This window comes from Aphanomyces astaci (genome assembly GCF_000520075.1).
Source record: "Aphanomyces astaci strain APO3 unplaced genomic scaffold supercont1.1, whole genome shotgun sequence".
Taxonomy (NCBI): Eukaryota; Oomycota; class Saprolegniomycetes; order Saprolegniales; family Verrucalvaceae; genus Aphanomyces; species Aphanomyces astaci.
In genome coordinates, this window is record NW_009798264.1 from 916,951 (window position 1) to 935,468 (window position 18,518).

The following is an 18,518-nucleotide window of genomic DNA, read 5'->3' on the forward strand; positions in this document are numbered from 1 at the left end:
GCATCACATAATCCCTCGCCCTCGCAACCCGCCACGACAAAAATCTAACACCACACTGCAATCTGTACGAACGAACATACAAGAAATAAAACATCAACGTTAGTCTTAACTGTAAGCTCATAAGACCACCTGTCACCTCATGCCTCCTAACATGCTGCGAACAGCCACCTCGCTACATTGTGGTGCTGTCAGGCAGTCAGTCCTCAACCACATCGTGCAACTACTCCCTAAGCATTCGAACGGTAGCCGTACGTGGGACTTTTGGTCGTGGTTGCCGCGTACCCGTACGACTTGGTGGTTGTGGGGGTGGCGCCATAGTTCTTGGTGGGGCGGGGTTTGCGGGTCGTTGTGGTCGTCGTGGGGGGCTTGTAGTTGGCGATACGCGACACGCACCGGTTCTTGACCTTGCGCAGCACGGCGAACAGCGCTTCGTACAGGTCCTCCACCGAGTCGCACTGCGAGTACACGCGCTCGTTCGCGATCTGGCGCAGGAACAACCAGTGGCCGTCTTGCACTGTCGGGTCGAACGCGCCGTGGATGGTCTTGAAGAACGCGACGAGTTCCTCCTCTGCCTGGCAGATGTGCGTGCGCGTGGTCAGCGTCTGGGTGAGTCGCTTGGCCACTTCGCTCACGTCGTCGGCGTCGATCCAGCCCTCGTCCAGGCACTCTTGGATGTCGTCCGTGAGCTGGTTCCACACGTCCACCTTGTAGTGGGGCAGCGCCCAGTCCGAGTTGCGCACTTCGGGGAAGCAAGACGACACGTCGCCGTGGTTGTTGGCGCGGCATGCGTAGAACGAGCAAAAGTACAAGATGCCGTTGCCTTCGAGGATCGGCTGCTTCTGCGTGCCTTGGTACTGCGCCACGATCTCTGCGATGATGCGGGGCCGGACGTTCGAGTGCGACGCAGAGTCCCACACCCGGACGCTGTCGATGAGTCCGCGGAGGGTGTCTGGGTTGGACAACTCCTGGCCCACGTCCTCGGTGGCCCCCTCGAGCACCTGGCACTGCTTGAGCAGGGGCTGCACGCCAGTGTACGATCCAATGGCCGTGCCAACAGCGCGGTTCGCCACTTCCCAACTGTAGAACTTGTCCGTGTGGTCGGATCGGTACGTCCACGCGTTGGGGGTGGTGACTGGCGGGCTGTTGTCCCCGATGAGCGTGTTTTGGGCAGGGCAGTAAAACCGGCCGTTGATCGTGTACGTGTCCCAGCCGGACGCGTCGCGACTGGTGCAGCGGGGGATGTCGATGCGGTTGTTCTTGCCCACCGTGAACGGCGCCGTGGGCCAGTACTTGACCCCCAGCTGGCTCGTGAACTGGCGCCAGATCGTCGGGTAGTTGGTCACTTTGTCGGGGTTGCACGCGATCACGTTCGACACGAACTCGTGCAGCTTCTTCAAGTACAAGATCGGACCTTCCACGGGGTTGGTGGCGGCGGCGGCCGCGTACTTTTCAATGAACAGGACGCGGATCGAGTTTTCCGTCAGACACTGCACCGTCGCGGTCGTGATCGACACGTAGCTGGTTTGGAGGCAGCGCTCCTCGTAGTACGCGTCGCAGTACGTGGGGGCCGCTGCGGGTGCCACGTATGGCTCCTCCGTGGGCTCGGCGGTGGTCGGGCGAGGCGTGTACGCCGGTCGTCGCGTTGTCGGCGCCTTGGTGGTCGTGGTCTTCGCGTAGCCGTATTGGCCGTACGAGTTGGCGTAGCCGTAGCCATCGTCGGCGGGTGCCGTGGTCGTGGGGGCCACCGTCGTGGTGGTGGTCGTGGGGGTGGCCGTCGTGGTGGACGGGGGTCGGGTCTTGGCGGGGCCGGCGCACAATCCGTCCACGGACGCAGACAGCCGATAGAACAAGGTCAAACACTGGTCCAAGAAGAATTCGCGCAGTGGCTTGCCGCCGCAGTTGGTCCACGGCGCTCCGTTGAGGAAGCAGTGGTACTGGCTCAAGTGGGGCAACCGCAGCGCCGGCTCGTCGTCGAGGACGATGGTCGGGTACGGCTCTTCGACGTGGTGGACTTCGGTCACGTAGCTGTCGGAGGGGTTGTAGTCGTCGGCAAAGTCACTCGAGTAAGACTCGGGCGGGTACCCGTCGTAGTCTTGGTATGACGTAGCAGGCTCGTAGTCCTCGGGGGGCTCCGTGTACGCTGGCTCCACGTACTCTGGTTCGGGGGTCGTGTCTTCGTCGTAATATTCGCCGTCGTACTCGTCAGGAGGATACGTTTCGTCAACGTGGTAGTCGTCTGCAGGTGGATCCTCGTAATCATCAGGTGGTTGCTCATAGTCGTCGGGTGGTTGCTCGTAGTCGTCGGGGGGTTGCTCGTAGTCGTCAGGAGTAGGCTCGTCATACCCGTACTGGGGAGGAGCTGTCGTGGTAGTAGGCGCCTTGTAGTACGCTTGGGGTGGCGGTGTCCCATATGCGACGACAGCAGCTGCAAATGCGCCGACGAACAAGGTAGTCTTCATGCTGAGCAAACCACGGCGTTTTGGGAACTGAACGTTGCACCCCTCCAGCATACTTGCTTGTCAAAGATCTTGTCTGTAAATATTTGGACCAATGATACAACGCGCCAAAAGTTCGAAGCCAATCAAACGCGAGGTTTGATTTTGTAACGGACGATCTTCGACCGAAACTGCCCAGCCATTTTTGGGATCTGGGCTAGCCCAAAGATCTCATGTGATGTGCACCATCATCTGAGCTTTATCGTGATGTAGAAGGGAACATGCATATGCCACATGAACACCTTGACGAGTGGAGAAGGCGTTCAAAGCAGGGTTCTGTGTGCCCTTACTATTAATAGTAGATAGAAAGTTGCCTGATAGCCATCTGAATGCAAGCCAAATGATTGGACAAAATAAACATTGAAACACCAATCCAACGTCGTTCATGATTGAATTCTTTGGGCGTTGGGGACGACGATGCAAATGTCATGGATCTTTCGCGCGGTCGTCCATACGCTCCTGGTGGTGGGCATGACTTACCATGCCGTGGACGTTGACTCCCATCTGCTGCCGTATTCACGTAACCTGTACAATGAGTTGTGGCGTCTGTTGAATGGCGACGACCAGGATCAGCCGCTCAACCTGTTTACGATTCGCCGCGGCGTCGACCATGTTCACTTGGTCCTTGCCAACTACTTCAGTCTCCCAGACGTTGCCTTGGGAAAACTGCATGTAGCTCCATTTGCAGGTGAGTTGCAGTCTCGCTTCTCAGAGCCATACATGAATGTATGATCATCATGGGCACCGAATACAGTACTCATATCATGAGTCAGGAATTCCACTGCCATATTTGACAGTGGTCTTTTCCAGTCCAAGCGACCCCGATCATGAGGTGAGCATGCGAGTGGCGTTATCAAGCAGTGCGTACTAACTGCGTCATGACACAGAGTAGTCGAACGTACATCCTGGACAAGGGCAACGAGCAGGCCTGGCCAGAAGGGCTGCGGCCAAGTGCGTCGTCGTCTGTCACGCGGGAATTCTTCGACACGCTAAAGCACATGACGTTGGCGATGGAGGTGCAGTCGCATAAACCTTCCTTGGGCACTCTGGAGCATGAGGCGGTCGTTCACCGCGACTACATGCGATGGAAGGTCCAGTTCAAGTACAACTTCTCGACCCAAGGCCAAATTCAGCTCCACATGGCAGTCACCCGTCAACTTCCGACTCCACCCAGCCGTCTTAGCACGACTGCGCGCAGTCCGACCGACTACATTTGGCGATATGTCGGCCTCATCGTTCTCTCTGGCGGTTACTTGGTGCGCATGCCATCCCGTGTCGCACGTCATCCCATATCGCAAGTAGTAGTAACCTCGTCTCATCGTGTAGATTCTCGAGACTTGGGCTTTCCTTGGCAACGTCGTTAACGACACGCCAAGCTGGTATGCTCAACGTGTCATGTTGCCGCGTAAGAATCTCACCGTGGACAACATATGTAGGCGAGTGGTGTTGGTTCAAAACCTGTCGGGAGCGTTTGTCGTCGTCACGAATGTCATCACGATCGCATGCTTCCTCCACGTACATCACCATGCCATTTACCTTGCATCCTTATGCCGACACAAACATTTTCAACGGCGGCGGCAGTAGGCATGGAGCGAGGCGCCCGTGCTCGTGTACGTGGAGCCGCTGAGTTGGACGTACGCCGTGGCAAGTATGGGCCAGTGGCTATCCCTCCTGCGCTTCCTGAGCTTCAACCCTCGGACGTACATCTTGGGCCTGACACTCAAGCGCGGCGCGCCGCAAGTCGTCGAGTTCCTCATCGGCGTGTGCCCGTTGTTTGTCGGCTATGTTCTGTTTGGCACGATTATGTTTGGGGCCACGGTAGTGTACTTTCTATGGATAGTCATCCTACTACTAGTAATAGTAGTCGTACGTGGTATCATACTATCGATGGCATGTGAACTAGGTGCCGAGGTTTGCTGGCATGGCAGCCACCGCCACGACGCTGTTTGCGCTGGCGAATGGCGACGAGATTCGGGATACATTTGTATCGCTGCCGTGGCACGGACAGGTATGATGCTGTCATTTGGAAATCCCATAATATATCTACTTCGGCCTTCGTTGCTCACGTTTGCCTTGGACTATGGAGTAGCTCTACTTGTACAGCTACATTGTGATCTTTGCCTATGTGGTGCTCATGGTGTGCATTGGCATAATGGAAGACGCGTTCTTCACGTCGGCGTTTCCATCCCTGTGGAAGCAATCGACGGCCACGTTAACCGAAGACCAGTGGCGCCACGTCGTCGAGCTCATCCACGACCGCACAAAGGCGAGTCACCCCGACATGGTAGCCTGCCAAACTGACATTTTAACCCACGTCGAGCGGCAACTGTTTTAAATATATAAATTTATATATTGTGAATTTCCTTCAAATTTCCCAATTCTACACGGCAGTACAACCTTTGGCTAACAATTTAACCAATCAAATGTCACGGCGAGGTTCAGTGCGAGATTCGATTGGGCGAAGTCGTCGAAATATCAACAATCCCCCAAACAAATTGGCACATGTGGGTGGAAAAATAAAGCACAATATACAGTATATATATATATATATAATTCTGCCGAGTTTACCATTCGTACTTGAAGCGGTCGAGGGCGAGCTGCGCTTCACCCAGTTCCTTTTGGACTTTGATGCGCTTATAAAAGATTGGACAGTCGCGCGACGAGCACAGCACGTCTTGGTGCAAACTGCCCTGGCAATTCTGGCACTGAGTCCACAGTCTTGCAAACTGCTGCTCCGCTGTCACGACGACGCTGAGCTGCTTGCCGTACACGTTTGCTTCTTGCTCGATGCACGACCCACACAGCGCCTGGTCACCACTCAGCGGCGCCTTGCAGCCCAAACACTTGAGCTTCTTGACGGCAAAGTTCATCATGCCGCCGCTGTTCTGCACCAGCCCCGGCTTGGAGCGCTTGCGCGTGTGATCCCCTGCAAACAAGTCGCTTTTGACCTTGGCGAGGCCGATGATGGGCTCGAAGATGCGCTCGATGGGGTTTTGCAGCTGGTTGGACATGTAGTAATCGCAATCGATCGGGATGTTGTTGGTCAGCGCGAACACCGGGTCCTCGGCCTTGTCGTACAGCGGCACGTTCTTCCCCTTGTCGATAATCACGTATGCGATGCGTTCGCCGAGGACGGGCGCCGAGCCCGGGTCGCGCTTCTTCATGCGCGCCGCGAGCTCCGTATGCGCCTGCTTGACCTTGTAATCGTCCGATTCTGTGGATTTGCTCAATCCCTTGGTGATGACGAGCAGGGAAATGTCAATCTTGTTCTGCAGCAGCTCGGAAATGATGTGCTTGGTGTACGCTATCGCAGCGTCGACGTTCCGTTCGATGAGAATCTTCTTCAAACAGCTCTCCACCATCCGCCGGACCAGCAGGCAGTTGTCACGACGCACGGTTTCCAGCCCCTTGGTGTCGAGTTTATCGTACTTTTCGGGTTTGGTCCACAGCAAACCAGCATATCTAGACAATCAAATCATGATATATCTATCATATTGCAGTAATAGAAGGATTTGTACATGTAAATACATATATATATATATCACATTGCATGTATAGTCGGTATTGTCAGGTCGAGTCCAACTTGGAGTGGGGCAGCACCAAATCGACAGACCAATCAAAAGCCAGAAAAGGAATCAAGTAGCCAATCAAACCCTTGCAATCATCGTCACTTGAAATACTAGTATTATGATGAATGGCTTTCTAACGTGTACATACAAAAATACAAATTACAATACAAAACAATCGACCATTATATATATATATATATATATATAAGTTTGGGCTACAATACCTCTTTTTGTTCATGAGCAAGTACGGAAAGTATACTTTTTCAAACTCGAGTTTGATTGGGCGGGGAAAGATGTCGGAAACCAACTTGGCGGCTTCCACCGCCAACGGCATCGCGTCCGCTACCGAGTCGACGCCAAACTTGACCATGACCGAGTCCGTGTCGCCGTAGATCACCTCGGCGTTGTGCTTGTACCCGTTGGCAACTGTAAACACCTTCTCCACCTCTTCGCGCGTACGCAATAGGAGGTCGCGGCCGTACGCTGTCACAGACGACGCGATGGGGATGCACGGCAGCTGCCCGACGTTGGCCCCCGTGAATCCGTACACCGAGTTGGCGCTGATCTTCAACGCGAGTTGGCGCCCGTTCTGGACCGCCTTGGTCATGGCGTCCGGCGCCGTCGCCATGTCGCGCTTGGCTTGCTTGCGCGCACTGAGCAGTTCTTCCAAAATCAGCGGCAAGATGCCCTTCTTGGTCGTATCTCGTACAAACACGTCGCCGGATGGAGACGTCTGGTACGCATTCTCTGGGAGTTTGCCAATGTCGGATGGCGCCACGAGCGTCGAGTAGCACAGATTGTACCCCTGCATGATACTGGGGTACAGCGACGCAAAATCCAACGTCGCGATCGGCACCGTGTAGTACGCCTTGACCGGCTCGATCACGGTCGCGCCTTCGTACCCCATGTCGTCGCCGCCGCCGCCGGCGCGGGGGAGGTTGGGGACCACCAAGCCGGCGCCGCGGCACTTGCGCAGCAACATCGAGTACACCTTGATCTGCTGGCCGCGGTCGATGAGAAAGTCCAACGGGACGCCTGTCACGCGCGCCATTTCAATGTAATTGACCAAGTAGCTGAGCTTTTGCAGCAGTGTGAGCGGGAGCACGGCGTCCTTGAGGCAGTACACGGCGAGGCGATGGCGGTCGTCGGCCGTGCCGCGCTGGAGGTCGCTGATGATTCCGTGCGGGACGTCCTCCTTTTGCTGGCCCAGGAACGTCGCGCAGACAGAGTTGAGCGAGTACGAACTCAGCTGCTGGTTGCGCCGGATAATGGGAAGCATGTCGAACGACGTGCGGCCGTGCATGGTTGTGCGCATGTTGTCGCTCTTGCCGTACTGCGCCGACTGGAATGCCTTCTTCTCCATGTGGTTTGGCCTAGAGAATGTCATATATATAAATCAACATTCACACAATATATATATATATAAAAGTGTTCGTGTAGGTAATATGCCACGCCAGCTTATATATATATATATTCATGAAAATAAATCATGCATATAATCATAATTTCAATATATTGTTGCGCACGGTCGATTATATATATATATATTCATGAAAACAAATCATGATTATTAATACATGTAATCATAATTTCAATATATTGTTGCACATTTGAAGGTCGATGATATATATATATATATGAACACGTACGTGTTTTTCAGTCGTCCCCAGCAATTGTAGTGCGGCGCCAGCTTGAGCGCTTTGCCTCGGTTGATCAGGTATGGCACGTCAAAGTTGTCAATGTTATATCCCGTGAGGATATCTGGGTCCACCTGTCGCACAAATGCCGCCCACGCCTCCAGCATGTCTCCTTCGCTCTCAAACTCCATCACATGCGCCCCCACGATGGGCTTGCACGTGCCCAGCACAAACACGTTGCGCGTCACGGGGTGCTCGGCGCCTTGCTCCCACACGACGTTTGCAATTTGAATCACCGGGTCCTACAACACATAGATGATCAACGGTCATAGTGAAATATTAGGAATGTGGTACAAGTTTTCTCATTAAACCCGATTCCCAAATCTCACCACGAAAAAAATATCATAGGTTTAAGTTCCCGATGCCGCAGAAAGAGAAAATAATGTAGCCAATCACCGACAAGCATTTTCAGAGTGACCAATGGGAGCGGTTCGGATATTCGTACCAAATATCAATAATATTTCCATGTGAATGTTCCAGTGATATATGCCAATCCAAATTGCGTTAAAGATCATACTATTCACGTGAGATAGTTCAAAACGATAATAATATCGTCTCGCGGAGAATAAATATGGGAACAATCAAGAATATATATATAATACCTTGTCTGCGTCGGGGAATTGACCAGTGCGCCCCATGCATTCAATGTCAAAGCTCAAAATGCGAAGCGGCGCCAGCTTGCCCCACACCCCCACGGGCGCATGGCTCACCATGTTCAAGTACACGATGTCGACCTCCATTTGGCACAGCGATATTTGCTTGTCGGGCGTGCGGAAGCGGTAGGTTGCCGCGGGAAGTTCGACCCAGTTGCACCCTTGGATCTCTTGGTCAATCATGAATCGCAAAATGTACGGCACGTTGCTCTCGTAGGTTTGGTAGCTGCGCGTGCCGAAGCCAGGAATGGTGATGCCACTTTCGAGGGCAGTTCGAAGCTTTGGCACAAAGTTCGGCAAGCTCAAGTAAACCTACCATGAGACGATCAACAACGGGTCATGGAGCATGCATGACTCGGCGAAGCGTACCTTGATCAAGCGCACTTTCTTGTCGAATTGGTACCCGTACAAGGACATCTTGTCTTCGACAATTTCAACCAGCTGAACCGCAGGCGCGTCCGACGAATTCTTCTTGACGGCGGCGTCCAATGCTTCGCGGACGGTGTTGCAATCGGAAGTCTTCAACCCGTCAGGACACGACGCATAAAAGTACGGCACAAAGCCATGAATGTGAGCCATGATACTGTGCCCATCCTCGGTCACACCCGTCAATCGAATGATGGACGAACTACCAGTACGCGGGCCAGGGATGGGTTGTGTGCGCGAATATGGATTCACGGCAAGCGGCTCTCCGTCGTACATGCCAATGTCAATCCACTGAAAGCGGATGTCATGCTCGGCAGCATTCAGCGGCGGTAACGGGGTTCGTGGCCACGTACTTGCATGCGTCCGAAGCACGCGCGGCTTTTTGGCGGGAGGCTCCATTCTGTCGTAAACCAAAACCAAACTGGGAACCACCGCACAACGCAATTTTTCCGCCAAAACGACGTGAAAACGAGCCAATCACAAGGCGGAAAAGAAGGTCAATAATAAATGAGTGGATAAAAGAATCATTTACAGTTGTTAGATAATGCTTTTCATTCAATATTTTCATTTATTTCTTAATATTCCTCGACATAATATGGATTCCCGTTTAGCTCAGTTGGTAGAGCGCAGGACTTTTAATCCTGTGGTCGCGGGTTCGAGCCCCGCAGTGGGAGTCATTTTTTCAGTTTTGACAAGGTAAGCAGTTACATGAAACGGTTTGGTCTTGCACCTTCCACGAACTATTGACTCTTCCGTCCATGGCGCATACACAGACTACTCCGAAGGATGGGAGCAAAGCGCATACAAAGAACTCGATGTTTTCCTTGATCCATACGATTGGGCTCAGCGACTCGACGAATCCTGCGGCGGAGGTCTCGGAAGGTACGGTGAATAACTCGGGTGAATCAACACCGTAGCGACTCTTCAATGTGGCAGAAGCAGCAGATGGCAATGAAATGGAAACCAATATGAAAGACCCGGCACTGATGCAGATCTTGGACAAGTGGTGGGCAAGTTGTCTCGTGCTTCTGGACTCGGATGGCAACGGAACCCTCGAGAGAAGTACACCTCCAAGGTTCCGTGGCAGGCCTTGACATAATACTTCTGTAGACGAGTACGTCAACTTGTACAAGCGCCTGATTTACGGCACGTCGTGCATCTACGGCGAGAAAGCAGTGCTAGATCAGCACATTGACGACCTCATTGAGGTACGAACATTGTACAGCCCGCACTTCTAAGGCATCAATACTTTTTCGGGGGGTAACTTTTGATCTAACACAGGAGGATTGGAAGCGAGACAGCGGGGGCCTTCTTTCAATGGACAAGACGCGTCTGTGCGTTTCCATTTACGAGTTGGCCGAGACATGGGCCAAAGGCGAAGCGGTGCAGACGTTTGTGGACTTTCTCACAGGTAGCTCCAACAGCGCTGTGGCTCTAGGAAGATAACTTGGAACGAATGCATGAACTCACTAGAGTTGCACGAGCATGTGTTTGTGTCATACAAAGAAGAGTACCTCTCCCAACGAAAACCATCCAAGAAGACACCCGTGCTTTCCAAGGCCAAATCGACGATCAAACCCAAAACGCCCGAGCCCGTGAAACCAACCCCCGCTACCGCAGTCCGAAATTCAAAGGTACATGTAGGGGGGTATATATACTACTTGTAGTGTGTTTATTCCCCATTAATAGTTGTACGTTTAGCCCCGAAAAACCAAGGCCAAGATACCATCAATCACGTCAGTGGAGACCGCAAGTCTTGAAGCCCCCCCGATTACGCAATCACCAGCGCTAATATCGTCGTTCTCACCTGTGGAGCCACCACCACCCACTATTGACCAACCGCCTTCTCCAGAGAAAGCACCGCAAGAAGGGGACGACATGGCTTACTATTCGTTTGAAGCTCGGTTCCAACTGCAGGTTAATATGCGAAATGATTTGTTTTAACGACTTTGTCATGACAAGGAGCGGATCGAGGCGTGTCAGCGGCAACTCCAGCCCATCGGCCACATCGCTGAGATCGCATGGCTGAGGTGTACAGTGCGCGAAGAGCAGCTACATGCCCAAGCTACGAGTCATCAACAACCACCACTGCCGCAGCACCATCCATCCCTCGCGCCGTATCGAGTCACGGCAGCCGCCATCACAGGTCCGCTTTCTAGCGTCATTATGACTCTTCCTCACGATTTTTACGTAGCCATGGGCGAACACGTGTGCATCAAAGTACGAAAAACTCGTTTGCCAACGCATCTATCTTCATTCTAGCACTGGATTTGATATGTATCTCCATGTAGCTGCAAAAATGCTTGCTCCATGCCGAGAAGAGCCGCGTGGACGACTTGATCCTGCTCGTGGAAGACGTCGAGCGCGATGTTCAGTCGTTCATCGACGCCGTCACAGACGTGGCCACGTCCTCATGCACGTCGTCGCATGCCACGACCAAGCAGCAACAGACTCGACGACATCCCACCAAGAACCCGCCCACGCACCCAAACCACCACGACCTGTGCTTTGGCAATCGCAACGTGAGCTTCGACTTGCCGTCCATGAAGACGTACGCGCAGCAGGTCGCGCCATCATACGCCGCGTACAAACAAGAAAAAAAAAACACCAGATAAATATATATTGTTCATTCGATACTTCTCAACCGATCCCGCAGCGCTTGCCACGCTTGGCGCGCCTCGGTCGACAACTCGTACAAATCGGCGCAACTCTGGGCCACACTCTTGGCCACAAACTGCGACCGGTGCGGTTCCAGCTGCTTCAACTGGCTCGCCACACTGGCCCGCTGCGCCTCCAACCGGGTCGATTCGTCCCGCAGTCGGTCCCCCAGCGTTTGTTTTGCACTCGCGTCCAGCTCTGGACCCACAGCCGCATCCTCTTGTAGCTGCGCCACCAGCGCCTCCTTGGCCGCCACGCGCACAAATGCGGCTTCGATCGCGCCCAAGTGCAGCACGTGCATGCGAAGGGTCTCTTGGACGGCGTGCTCGGCCACGTCGGGCATCCCGCGCAGGGCGGCCCCAAACCGCATCATTTCCGCCGCCATGCCCGACTGCCGGCCGTCCAACTGGGCCATGTGGTCGATGCCTTGACCGAGGATACTCCAGTCGCGGCCCTGCTTTCGCTCCAACTTGAGCACCACGCCGCCCTTGTCTGACGCTGATTGGTACAGCACGCACCTGTAAACAATACATTATATAATTGCAGTCCGAAAAGCATGAAACCACGTACAATTGCTGGTAGGATTTCCGCCGGAGATGCATCCACGCTTGCTCGCTGTCGACGGGCGTGTCGTCCACCGTGTGGAGGCCGGCTTTGGTCGCCAGTTTCGATGTGAGTTTGGACATGGCGCCCCATGCCCACTGCGACGACGTGGTCGCCGGTGCCAACCACGACGACGACGACGAAGACAAGGACGATCTCCTGGAGAGCGACGGCAGCGGAACAGCAACGTCGGCGACGGGTTTTTCCGTCTTGGCTTTGAACTTCTCGAGCTCTTCCGTCGACAAGAGCAGGAACGACCTCGTCGCTTCGCTGCGACTCAAGTCTGGACTGCGCAACACTTCGCGTAGAAACGCCTATATAAAAAATATCAAACAATATATTGGACAATTTTCTTTTAAATAACAAAAAAACCCATCAATATTGGACAAAAAAATGTTTTTTTCGCCGTTTTTTCATCGGACGGACCTGGAGCGACCGCATGCGGTCCGAGACAAAGTCGGCATTATTTTTGAAAAAATGCTTTTCTGGCAAAAACGGCACAAATAACCCTGGAAACGCATCGCACAAGGCTTGGTGCAGCCAGACAAAGTCGCTGTACCGTCGGTACACCTTGACCGACGCCAGCTGGGCCGACTGGAGGCACGGGAGCTGGTGGCTCGGCTTGCAAACCGCCCATTCCTTGGCCGCCCGCATCGAATCCATCTCACCGTGTTCGTTGGCAATGCAAATCTACAGTCAGAATGACACGGCGAACGAAATACATAGTGGAATATCGTACCACAGTGTACCGAGTATATGGCAGCAGCCACGACCCGACCGTGATGGGCTCGCACACCAGCACAACCATCCGAGTAGGGTCGTGCTTGCCAGAATGCAGCGACAGCTGCGACTTGACGCGATCGACCTGCAGCAAACTATCATATTCACGAGCTTTGTGGTGGCGGCGTACCTGCTCTTGCAACGCGTCCGCTTTGGTTTGCAAGTCCGCAGCAATGGCGGCGGCGCTACTCGCGTCCTTCTTGACTTGTTGTAGCTGCACCGCATCCCATTCCACTTGGCGCTTGAGGACTTCCGTCTCGTTTTGAAGTTCCTCCGCGCGAACCACCGCTTGGATGGCGCGAGCGTGGGCCGCCTCCGACGCCGAAATGGCCGCCTGCTTTTCCCTCGTGCTGATGGCAACCTGTCGCTGCAACGCTTGCGCATGTTCTGCCGCCTTTTCCGCTTCCTGCTGGGCAATTTGAGCTGCTCTTTCCGCTTCAAGCGCTGCTTTCTCCTTTTCCTCGATCACTTTCTCGCTTTGAACACGAAACGCGGCCAGGCGCTCGGACGTCCACTGCTCCAGTTCGTCGCGGATGCGAAGCACTTCGAAATTCTTGGGCAGTCCTTCGGGGGCAATTACAGTTTCGCGGCGACAGCTTGGACATTGGATGCCATTTTCAGCAGAACTGCTGCTGCTACCACTGCTAGCCCACCCACTGAGACAAGACTACAGAAGACAACACTAGAGTGAGTTCTCAAGTGAAGGGCATAATCACATGATGTCAAGGACTGTACGTGGCAAAACGTGTGCCCGCAATTGAGGAGACGGGGAGTGTGATCTTCGGCCTCCCCGTAAGGCTCATTGCACAGCTCACACTCGACACTGTTGTACAGCATCTCTCGCCATTCTTCTTCGCTTGCGTTCATGACCACACTGCCGCCGTACTTGACCCAAAACTGCAGAAAAGATTGCCAGAAGCAGCCATTTGCCGTTTCTGTTGATTGACTTGAGTTTAGTATACTGACCAATCGACGAACTAAAAAATACGTTAAACTTGATCTTTGTATTGAAGGGCTCAAATATCTCAATATCCGGATACACAATCAAGTATCCAGCATTTCTGCCAAGACCACACCACTGGAATTTGCAGCCTTTGCAGCAATCAAAAAGCATGGCTGACCCGAGCGACTTCAAGGAGCTAGGTACGTACATGCCTGCGTGTGAGAAGCTTGCACCATGCAGCTCTTCCGTCTCATTAGGCGGTGTGTTATGTTGATGTGCTAATGTTGTAGAGAAAATGCTGGACAAACAAGATGCCAAGAGCAAAGCAAAAAAGTCACCATCCGTCGCCCAATTGAAGCCAGACCTTGCGGTACATTGCACATATCCCTTAAACAGCTAGGTTACACTTGTGCATAGGCTGGCATGGAGAAGATTTCGCTGTCGACGGAGGAAGGTACGTGACGAAGGCCAATGATTCACATCAACCGTGACGACGATGGTTGGCGTAGACAAGGCGGCTCGGAAGGCAAAACTCGCCAGCCAAACGTTTGAAAAGAAGCCTAAACTGACCAAGGAAGAGCGCCGCGCACAGCAAGAAGCGCAACGACTGGCTAAAGCTGCCGGCGCGCCTGCCAAGACCGCACCGAAGGCCGCTGCGGCCCCGGCTCCACCCACTGCTCGCATGCAGGTATAATAGTACCTTCCAAACTCTCTCACTATGATAACTTCACTCGTAGTACGACGACCCTAAAAAAGTTGCCAAGTACTCGAAGAGCTCTGTCATCCAACGCACGCAAGCCCAGAAACAAGTAGGACGTCTCCGCCATCGTGGGGTTTTGGTTGATTGGATGATTGCTCACGTTGCCATGTACCAGGTCGCGCTATTTTCGCATTTGCCCCAATTCGAACGCGAAAGTTCCTTGTCGTTGAACGTCGGGTTTTCTAAAGTACGTAGGGGTCGCCCTATATATTGTCGTTTTCACCCAAATTTGGTTGATTGGTGAAATGAACTTGGGAATCTCAATTTAATACCATCCAATGTATACTATAAACTATTGCATATGAAATCTTCGACTGGGACAAATGGGCCAAACATCCGTGAACTACCATTGGTTAGAATTTCTGATTGAAACGATTTCATTGGCTAGTCGTTTGGGGGATGCCGCTATTCAATTGGACTACCCACTCCACCTTCGAATCGAGTGCATAATATCTATCTATATTTTACCGGTAGTTATAATGTCGAATGCATAATATCTATCTATATTTTACCGGTAGTTGAAGTAGTTTATTGGAGATTCGGGACGAATTCCGGGCCCAGGTCAATCAACCCCAATAGCTCCCATTGGTCCATCAGAAATTACTTGTCGCTGATTGGCTATAATCCATATTCGATATGTTTTTTCTACCGAAAAGAGTCAGTGGATATGATTAGCGAATCCAATGTCTCGGCGCGGTCGGTTTGTGCTCGATTGACCGAGCCAAGAAAATATTTATATTTATATATATATATAAATATTGGTAGGCCGAAATCCACCCGGCGATCCTATCGCTTGGATTAAAGTATGCCGAAGGCAAACTCGTGGGCGGCAACGCGCGGTGTGTGGCCATGCTCACGGCGTTCCAGCAAGTGATCAAGGACTACCACACGCCGCCGGACAAGGTCCTTCGCCGAGACCTGGATAAGACGCTGCGTCCGCTCATCCAGTTCCTCATCGACTGCCGACCGCATAGCATCGGCATGGGCAATGCGATTCGTGTAAACCCGACTTTGAATCTAGGTGCCCAAGGGGGAGATATAACGTCTCTTTTGTTTGCAGTATGTTCGCAATGTGATTGCCACGTTGGATCCGTCCAAGGGCGACGACGACGCCAAGACGTTCGTGTTGGACGAGATTGACCAGTATATTGAGGTAGATATATCTATATATATACATATCGATGAATCCTTGGGGAAGACATATATAAGTCATGGTCGATATACTGGTAGAATCGGATTGTAATGGCGATGACGGCCGTGTCCAAGTTTGCATGCTCCAAGATCGTGGACGGCGACGTGATCTTGACGTATGCGCGCGCCGACATCATCGAAGTGCTGCTCAAGCAGGCTTTTGATCAAAAGATTCAATTTCGCGTGCTGGTCGTGGACTCGCGGCCGCATTTCGAAGGCAAAAAGCTCATCCGCGCCTTGGCCGAACATGGCTTGCCGTGCACGTACATTCAAATCAACGCGCTGTCGTACGTGATGAAGGTACATATATATATACTAGTATGTCGTGTCAGCCAAGTTAATATGTGGACTTGTTTGTTATTTGCCAAATCCTCGATTGTCTTTTTTGTACTGAATTTTGTATGCAATTAATTGTATTTTTCACTGATGATACTCGTCGCACTACCGTATTGTGAAGTCACACACGAGAATTTTCATTGTTGATTGGCTGAAAACTGACCAATCAGATTGGCGAATTACGTCTGCCGATTCTTCTGTACATTTATTTGGCTGTGTGGATATTAGTTGTCCTGTGAATCAAAATTTGGCCTTTTGTGCTCATTCACGAAATCTATCGATCGACTTTTTGTAGTCCTGAAGTTCGTATGTACAGAATTGGCCTGTAGTGAAGCGAATCACACTAATTAAAGTCATACACTCCCACTGATGACGTGGCGTCACCTGATTGGTTGTAGGAAGTGACCAAGGTGTTTTTGGGCGCGACAGCCATCATGAGCAACGGCGCCGTGGTCGCCCGTGTCGGCACGGCGCTGTGTGCGATGACAGCGCACGAGTTCAACGTTCCCGTGCTGTTTTGCTGCGAAACGTACAAGGTAATCTGTCGGATGTGGACTTCATTTATGTTTTAATATTGTCAATTTGATACAAATTTGGGGAGGGGGTGCAATCGAATCGCGCCAACCAAACCGATCCACAATCGATCTGATTGGTTGAATTTCATCGAGAAGGTTTTGATTGGCTAATAATTTTGAGCTCATCTGAAGTAGCCAATCAAATCGATTTAAATTCCAACGAGAAACCACAACACGAAATTTCACTCGAAAGCACAATAAATAATTTATTTATTTATAGATATCTTGGTTTCATTTATATACGTGATGTTTTATTATTTACATCCATGCCTTCGAGTCTGTAATATGTTGTAGTTTTCGGATCGGGTGCAACTCGACTCGATCACGCACAACGAACTGCGGGACCCGGACGAACTGGTCAACTCGTACGCGGCGGACCACCAGCGGCTGACCAACCGACCCGAGGCGGAAGCGTCGGCGCACGTGCTGGCGGACTGGCGGGACCTGCCCAACCTCAAGCTGCTCAACTTGGTGTACGACCTCACGCCCATGGAGTACGTGTCGATGGTCGTGACAGAGATTGGCATGATCCCACCGACGTCGATTCCGGCTATCATTCGCGAGTACCGAAAGGAATACAACAACGAAGATGCGGTGCACTTGCCATAGGTTGACCACTTTAAACATAAGCTCTCTGCCTCATCATGGCTTTGGATGACGTTCGAACCTATAAGTTTGAAGTACCAGCAGGGCTTCTTTGGCTGCAAAATAACCTCGACACAATGCAATTCAATACCAAGAAGGGCAAAGTACATATCTCCAATGGTTACAGCCTGGATGGCAAGGCATACTAGTAATTACTGTAATAGTACTACTCCGGGGTAGTTAGTATGTACGAATTTGCTTTCCATTGTATTTACTTTAGCCGCCATTTAATCAAGACTTGGTCGCTCTGGTGGAGCTAAGCTTTGCCAGTACCGAGTCGTCAACGCGATCGCAAACTCGTACTTGGCGTGCACTTTGGCACAATGTGGGGCGTGCCGTGCAATGTCGAGGCGCTGGCAATCTCGCGAGCAGTACGTGACGCCGCACGCGCATTCGCTGGTGCATTCGCATTTGCACACGACGCAGCGAGGCACCAGCGGCGGCAGGGCGGGTCGAACCGCCTTGGGCACAAGTGGCGGCACCCCAATGGTCGTGGCGATCTCCTCGAACGACCACATGCCATTGTCCAAGACCGACGGGGGTCGTCTACACCAATAGATTGAGTCGCCCGATCACGATTTTGAGATGGAACTCACTTTGCACCTAGGTCAAACCCGAGCTGTATGAAGTTCTCGACGTGGCTTTTGAACGACAGCAGGCCATTCACGCCATACCTCTGTTTCTTGTAGAAATGTCGTCTACACAACAGTTCGCATGTGAAGGGAAGGGGTGGTTATGAGGTTCAAGTGTACAAGTAGCGGGTCCGGGCTTCGCATTCGCGGTACTCTTCGTACTTTTTCGCGAGCTTGGGCATAAACGGAAGCTTCCCTAGCGTTTGAATGTAATGCTCGGCGCGATGAATCCACCCTGGCGGCCCTGGAAACATGGGAGGAAGGTCATGTTCGGGCGGGATCCACACCATCGGCTTGGCCGTGCATACTTTTTTGTGGCCCATGTTCCAGTGGCGAGCTTGACACGTCCGACTGCAGTACGTGGTATTTCGACACCGACTGCATTGCTTGGCGGCACCGTCTTGTTTACAACACACACATCGCATCCTTGTAGCGTCGAGCAACCGACAATGGAATTGACCAGGTGCATGCTGTTCGCACGCAATGATGATGCATGTGCCGTTTGTGGGTTTGTCCCATTTTACCCAGGAACGTAATCAAAATTGCTAACCAATC

General features: G+C 52.3%; 7 protein-coding genes and 1 non-coding gene across 14 annotated transcripts; 5 read left to right on the plus strand and 3 right to left on the minus strand.

The window, feature by feature from the left end:
- The first annotated feature begins 77 nt into the window (after positions 1–77).
- Positions 78–2,480, plus strand: H257_00329 (hypothetical protein). Its single transcript, XM_009822947.1, has one exon. The coding sequence runs from the start codon at positions 1,586–1,588 to the stop codon at positions 1,919–1,921; it is 336 nt and encodes a 111-aa protein (XP_009821249.1). The 5' UTR covers positions 78–1,585; the 3' UTR covers positions 1,922–2,480.
- Positions 2,481–2,895: 415 nt separating this feature from the next.
- H257_00330 (hypothetical protein) lies at positions 2,896–4,860 on the plus strand. Of its 5 annotated transcripts, XM_009822950.1 has the most exons (9): positions 2,896–3,183; positions 3,269–3,327; positions 3,383–3,511; positions 3,587–3,751; positions 3,822–3,874; positions 3,932–4,010; positions 4,080–4,313; positions 4,399–4,503; positions 4,585–4,860. In XM_009822950.1, the coding sequence occupies exons 1-9, from the start codon at positions 2,913–2,915 to the stop codon at positions 4,828–4,830; spliced, it is 1,341 nt and encodes a 446-aa protein (XP_009821252.1). In that variant the 5' UTR covers positions 2,896–2,912; the 3' UTR covers positions 4,831–4,860. The 5 variants fall into 5 exon arrangements, with proteins under 5 accessions (XP_009821252.1, XP_009821251.1, XP_009821254.1 ...); XM_009822949.1 differs by having other exon boundaries at positions 3,383–3,751; XM_009822952.1 differs by lacking the exon at positions 4,585–4,860 and having other exon boundaries at positions 4,399–4,551.
- A 144-nt stretch (positions 4,861–5,004) lies between these two features.
- On the minus strand, positions 5,005–9,251 carry H257_00331 (hypothetical protein). The gene is made up of 5 exons (XM_009822953.1): positions 8,784–9,251; positions 8,364–8,726; positions 7,714–8,003; positions 6,289–7,437; positions 5,005–5,957 (listed from the first exon to the last, which is right to left on the minus strand). The coding sequence occupies exons 1-5, from the start codon at positions 9,237–9,239 to the stop codon at positions 5,060–5,062; spliced, it is 3,156 nt and encodes a 1,051-aa protein (XP_009821255.1). The 5' UTR covers positions 9,240–9,251; the 3' UTR covers positions 5,005–5,059.
- Positions 9,252–9,441: 190 nt separating this feature from the next.
- Positions 9,442–9,514, plus strand: H257_00332. Its single transcript has one exon. It is a non-coding gene; the product is annotated as a tRNA-Lys (tRNA).
- A 51-nt stretch (positions 9,515–9,565) lies between these two features.
- H257_00333 (hypothetical protein) lies at positions 9,566–12,448 on the plus strand. The gene is made up of 9 exons (XM_009822954.1): positions 9,566–9,722; positions 9,777–9,902; positions 9,951–10,048; positions 10,122–10,251; positions 10,314–10,474; positions 10,542–10,757; positions 10,803–10,986; positions 11,035–11,060; positions 11,132–12,448. The coding sequence occupies exons 1-9, from the start codon at positions 9,599–9,601 to the stop codon at positions 11,453–11,455; spliced, it is 1,389 nt and encodes a 462-aa protein (XP_009821256.1). The 5' UTR covers positions 9,566–9,598; the 3' UTR covers positions 11,456–12,448.
- On the minus strand, positions 11,132–13,782 carry H257_00334. Of its 2 annotated transcripts, XM_009822956.1 has the most exons (6): positions 13,617–13,782; positions 13,012–13,548; positions 12,841–12,966; positions 12,528–12,791; positions 12,069–12,415; positions 11,132–12,016 (listed from the first exon to the last, which is right to left on the minus strand). In XM_009822956.1, the coding sequence occupies exons 1-6, from the start codon at positions 13,746–13,748 to the stop codon at positions 11,467–11,469; spliced, it is 1,956 nt and encodes a 651-aa protein (XP_009821258.1). In that variant the 5' UTR covers positions 13,749–13,782; the 3' UTR covers positions 11,132–11,466. The 2 variants fall into 2 exon arrangements, with proteins under 2 accessions (XP_009821258.1, XP_009821257.1); XM_009822955.1 differs by having other exon boundaries at positions 12,841–13,548.
- A 177-nt stretch (positions 13,783–13,959) lies between these two features.
- Positions 13,960–17,433, plus strand: H257_00335. 2 transcript variants are annotated; one of them, XM_009822957.1, is made up of 11 exons: positions 13,960–14,024; positions 14,115–14,194; positions 14,242–14,278; positions 14,334–14,512; positions 14,562–14,633; positions 14,700–14,771; positions 15,350–15,583; positions 15,645–15,737; positions 15,815–16,075; positions 16,510–16,647; positions 16,981–17,433. In XM_009822957.1, the coding sequence occupies exons 1-11, from the start codon at positions 13,994–13,996 to the stop codon at positions 17,293–17,295; spliced, it is 1,512 nt and encodes a 503-aa protein (XP_009821259.1). In that variant the 5' UTR covers positions 13,960–13,993; the 3' UTR covers positions 17,296–17,433. The 2 variants fall into 2 exon arrangements, with proteins under 2 accessions (XP_009821259.1, XP_009821260.1); XM_009822958.1 differs by lacking the exon at positions 16,981–17,433 and having other exon boundaries at positions 16,510–16,705.
- A 78-nt stretch (positions 17,434–17,511) lies between these two features.
- H257_00336 (hypothetical protein) lies at positions 17,512–18,431 on the minus strand. The gene is made up of 3 exons (XM_009822959.1): positions 18,084–18,431; positions 17,928–18,029; positions 17,512–17,877 (listed from the first exon to the last, which is right to left on the minus strand). Exons 1-3 carry the CDS (start codon positions 18,386–18,388, stop codon positions 17,559–17,561), a joined length of 726 nt encoding a protein of 241 aa, XP_009821261.1. The 5' UTR covers positions 18,389–18,431; the 3' UTR covers positions 17,512–17,558.
- Between the last annotated feature and the right edge of the window lie 87 nt (positions 18,432–18,518).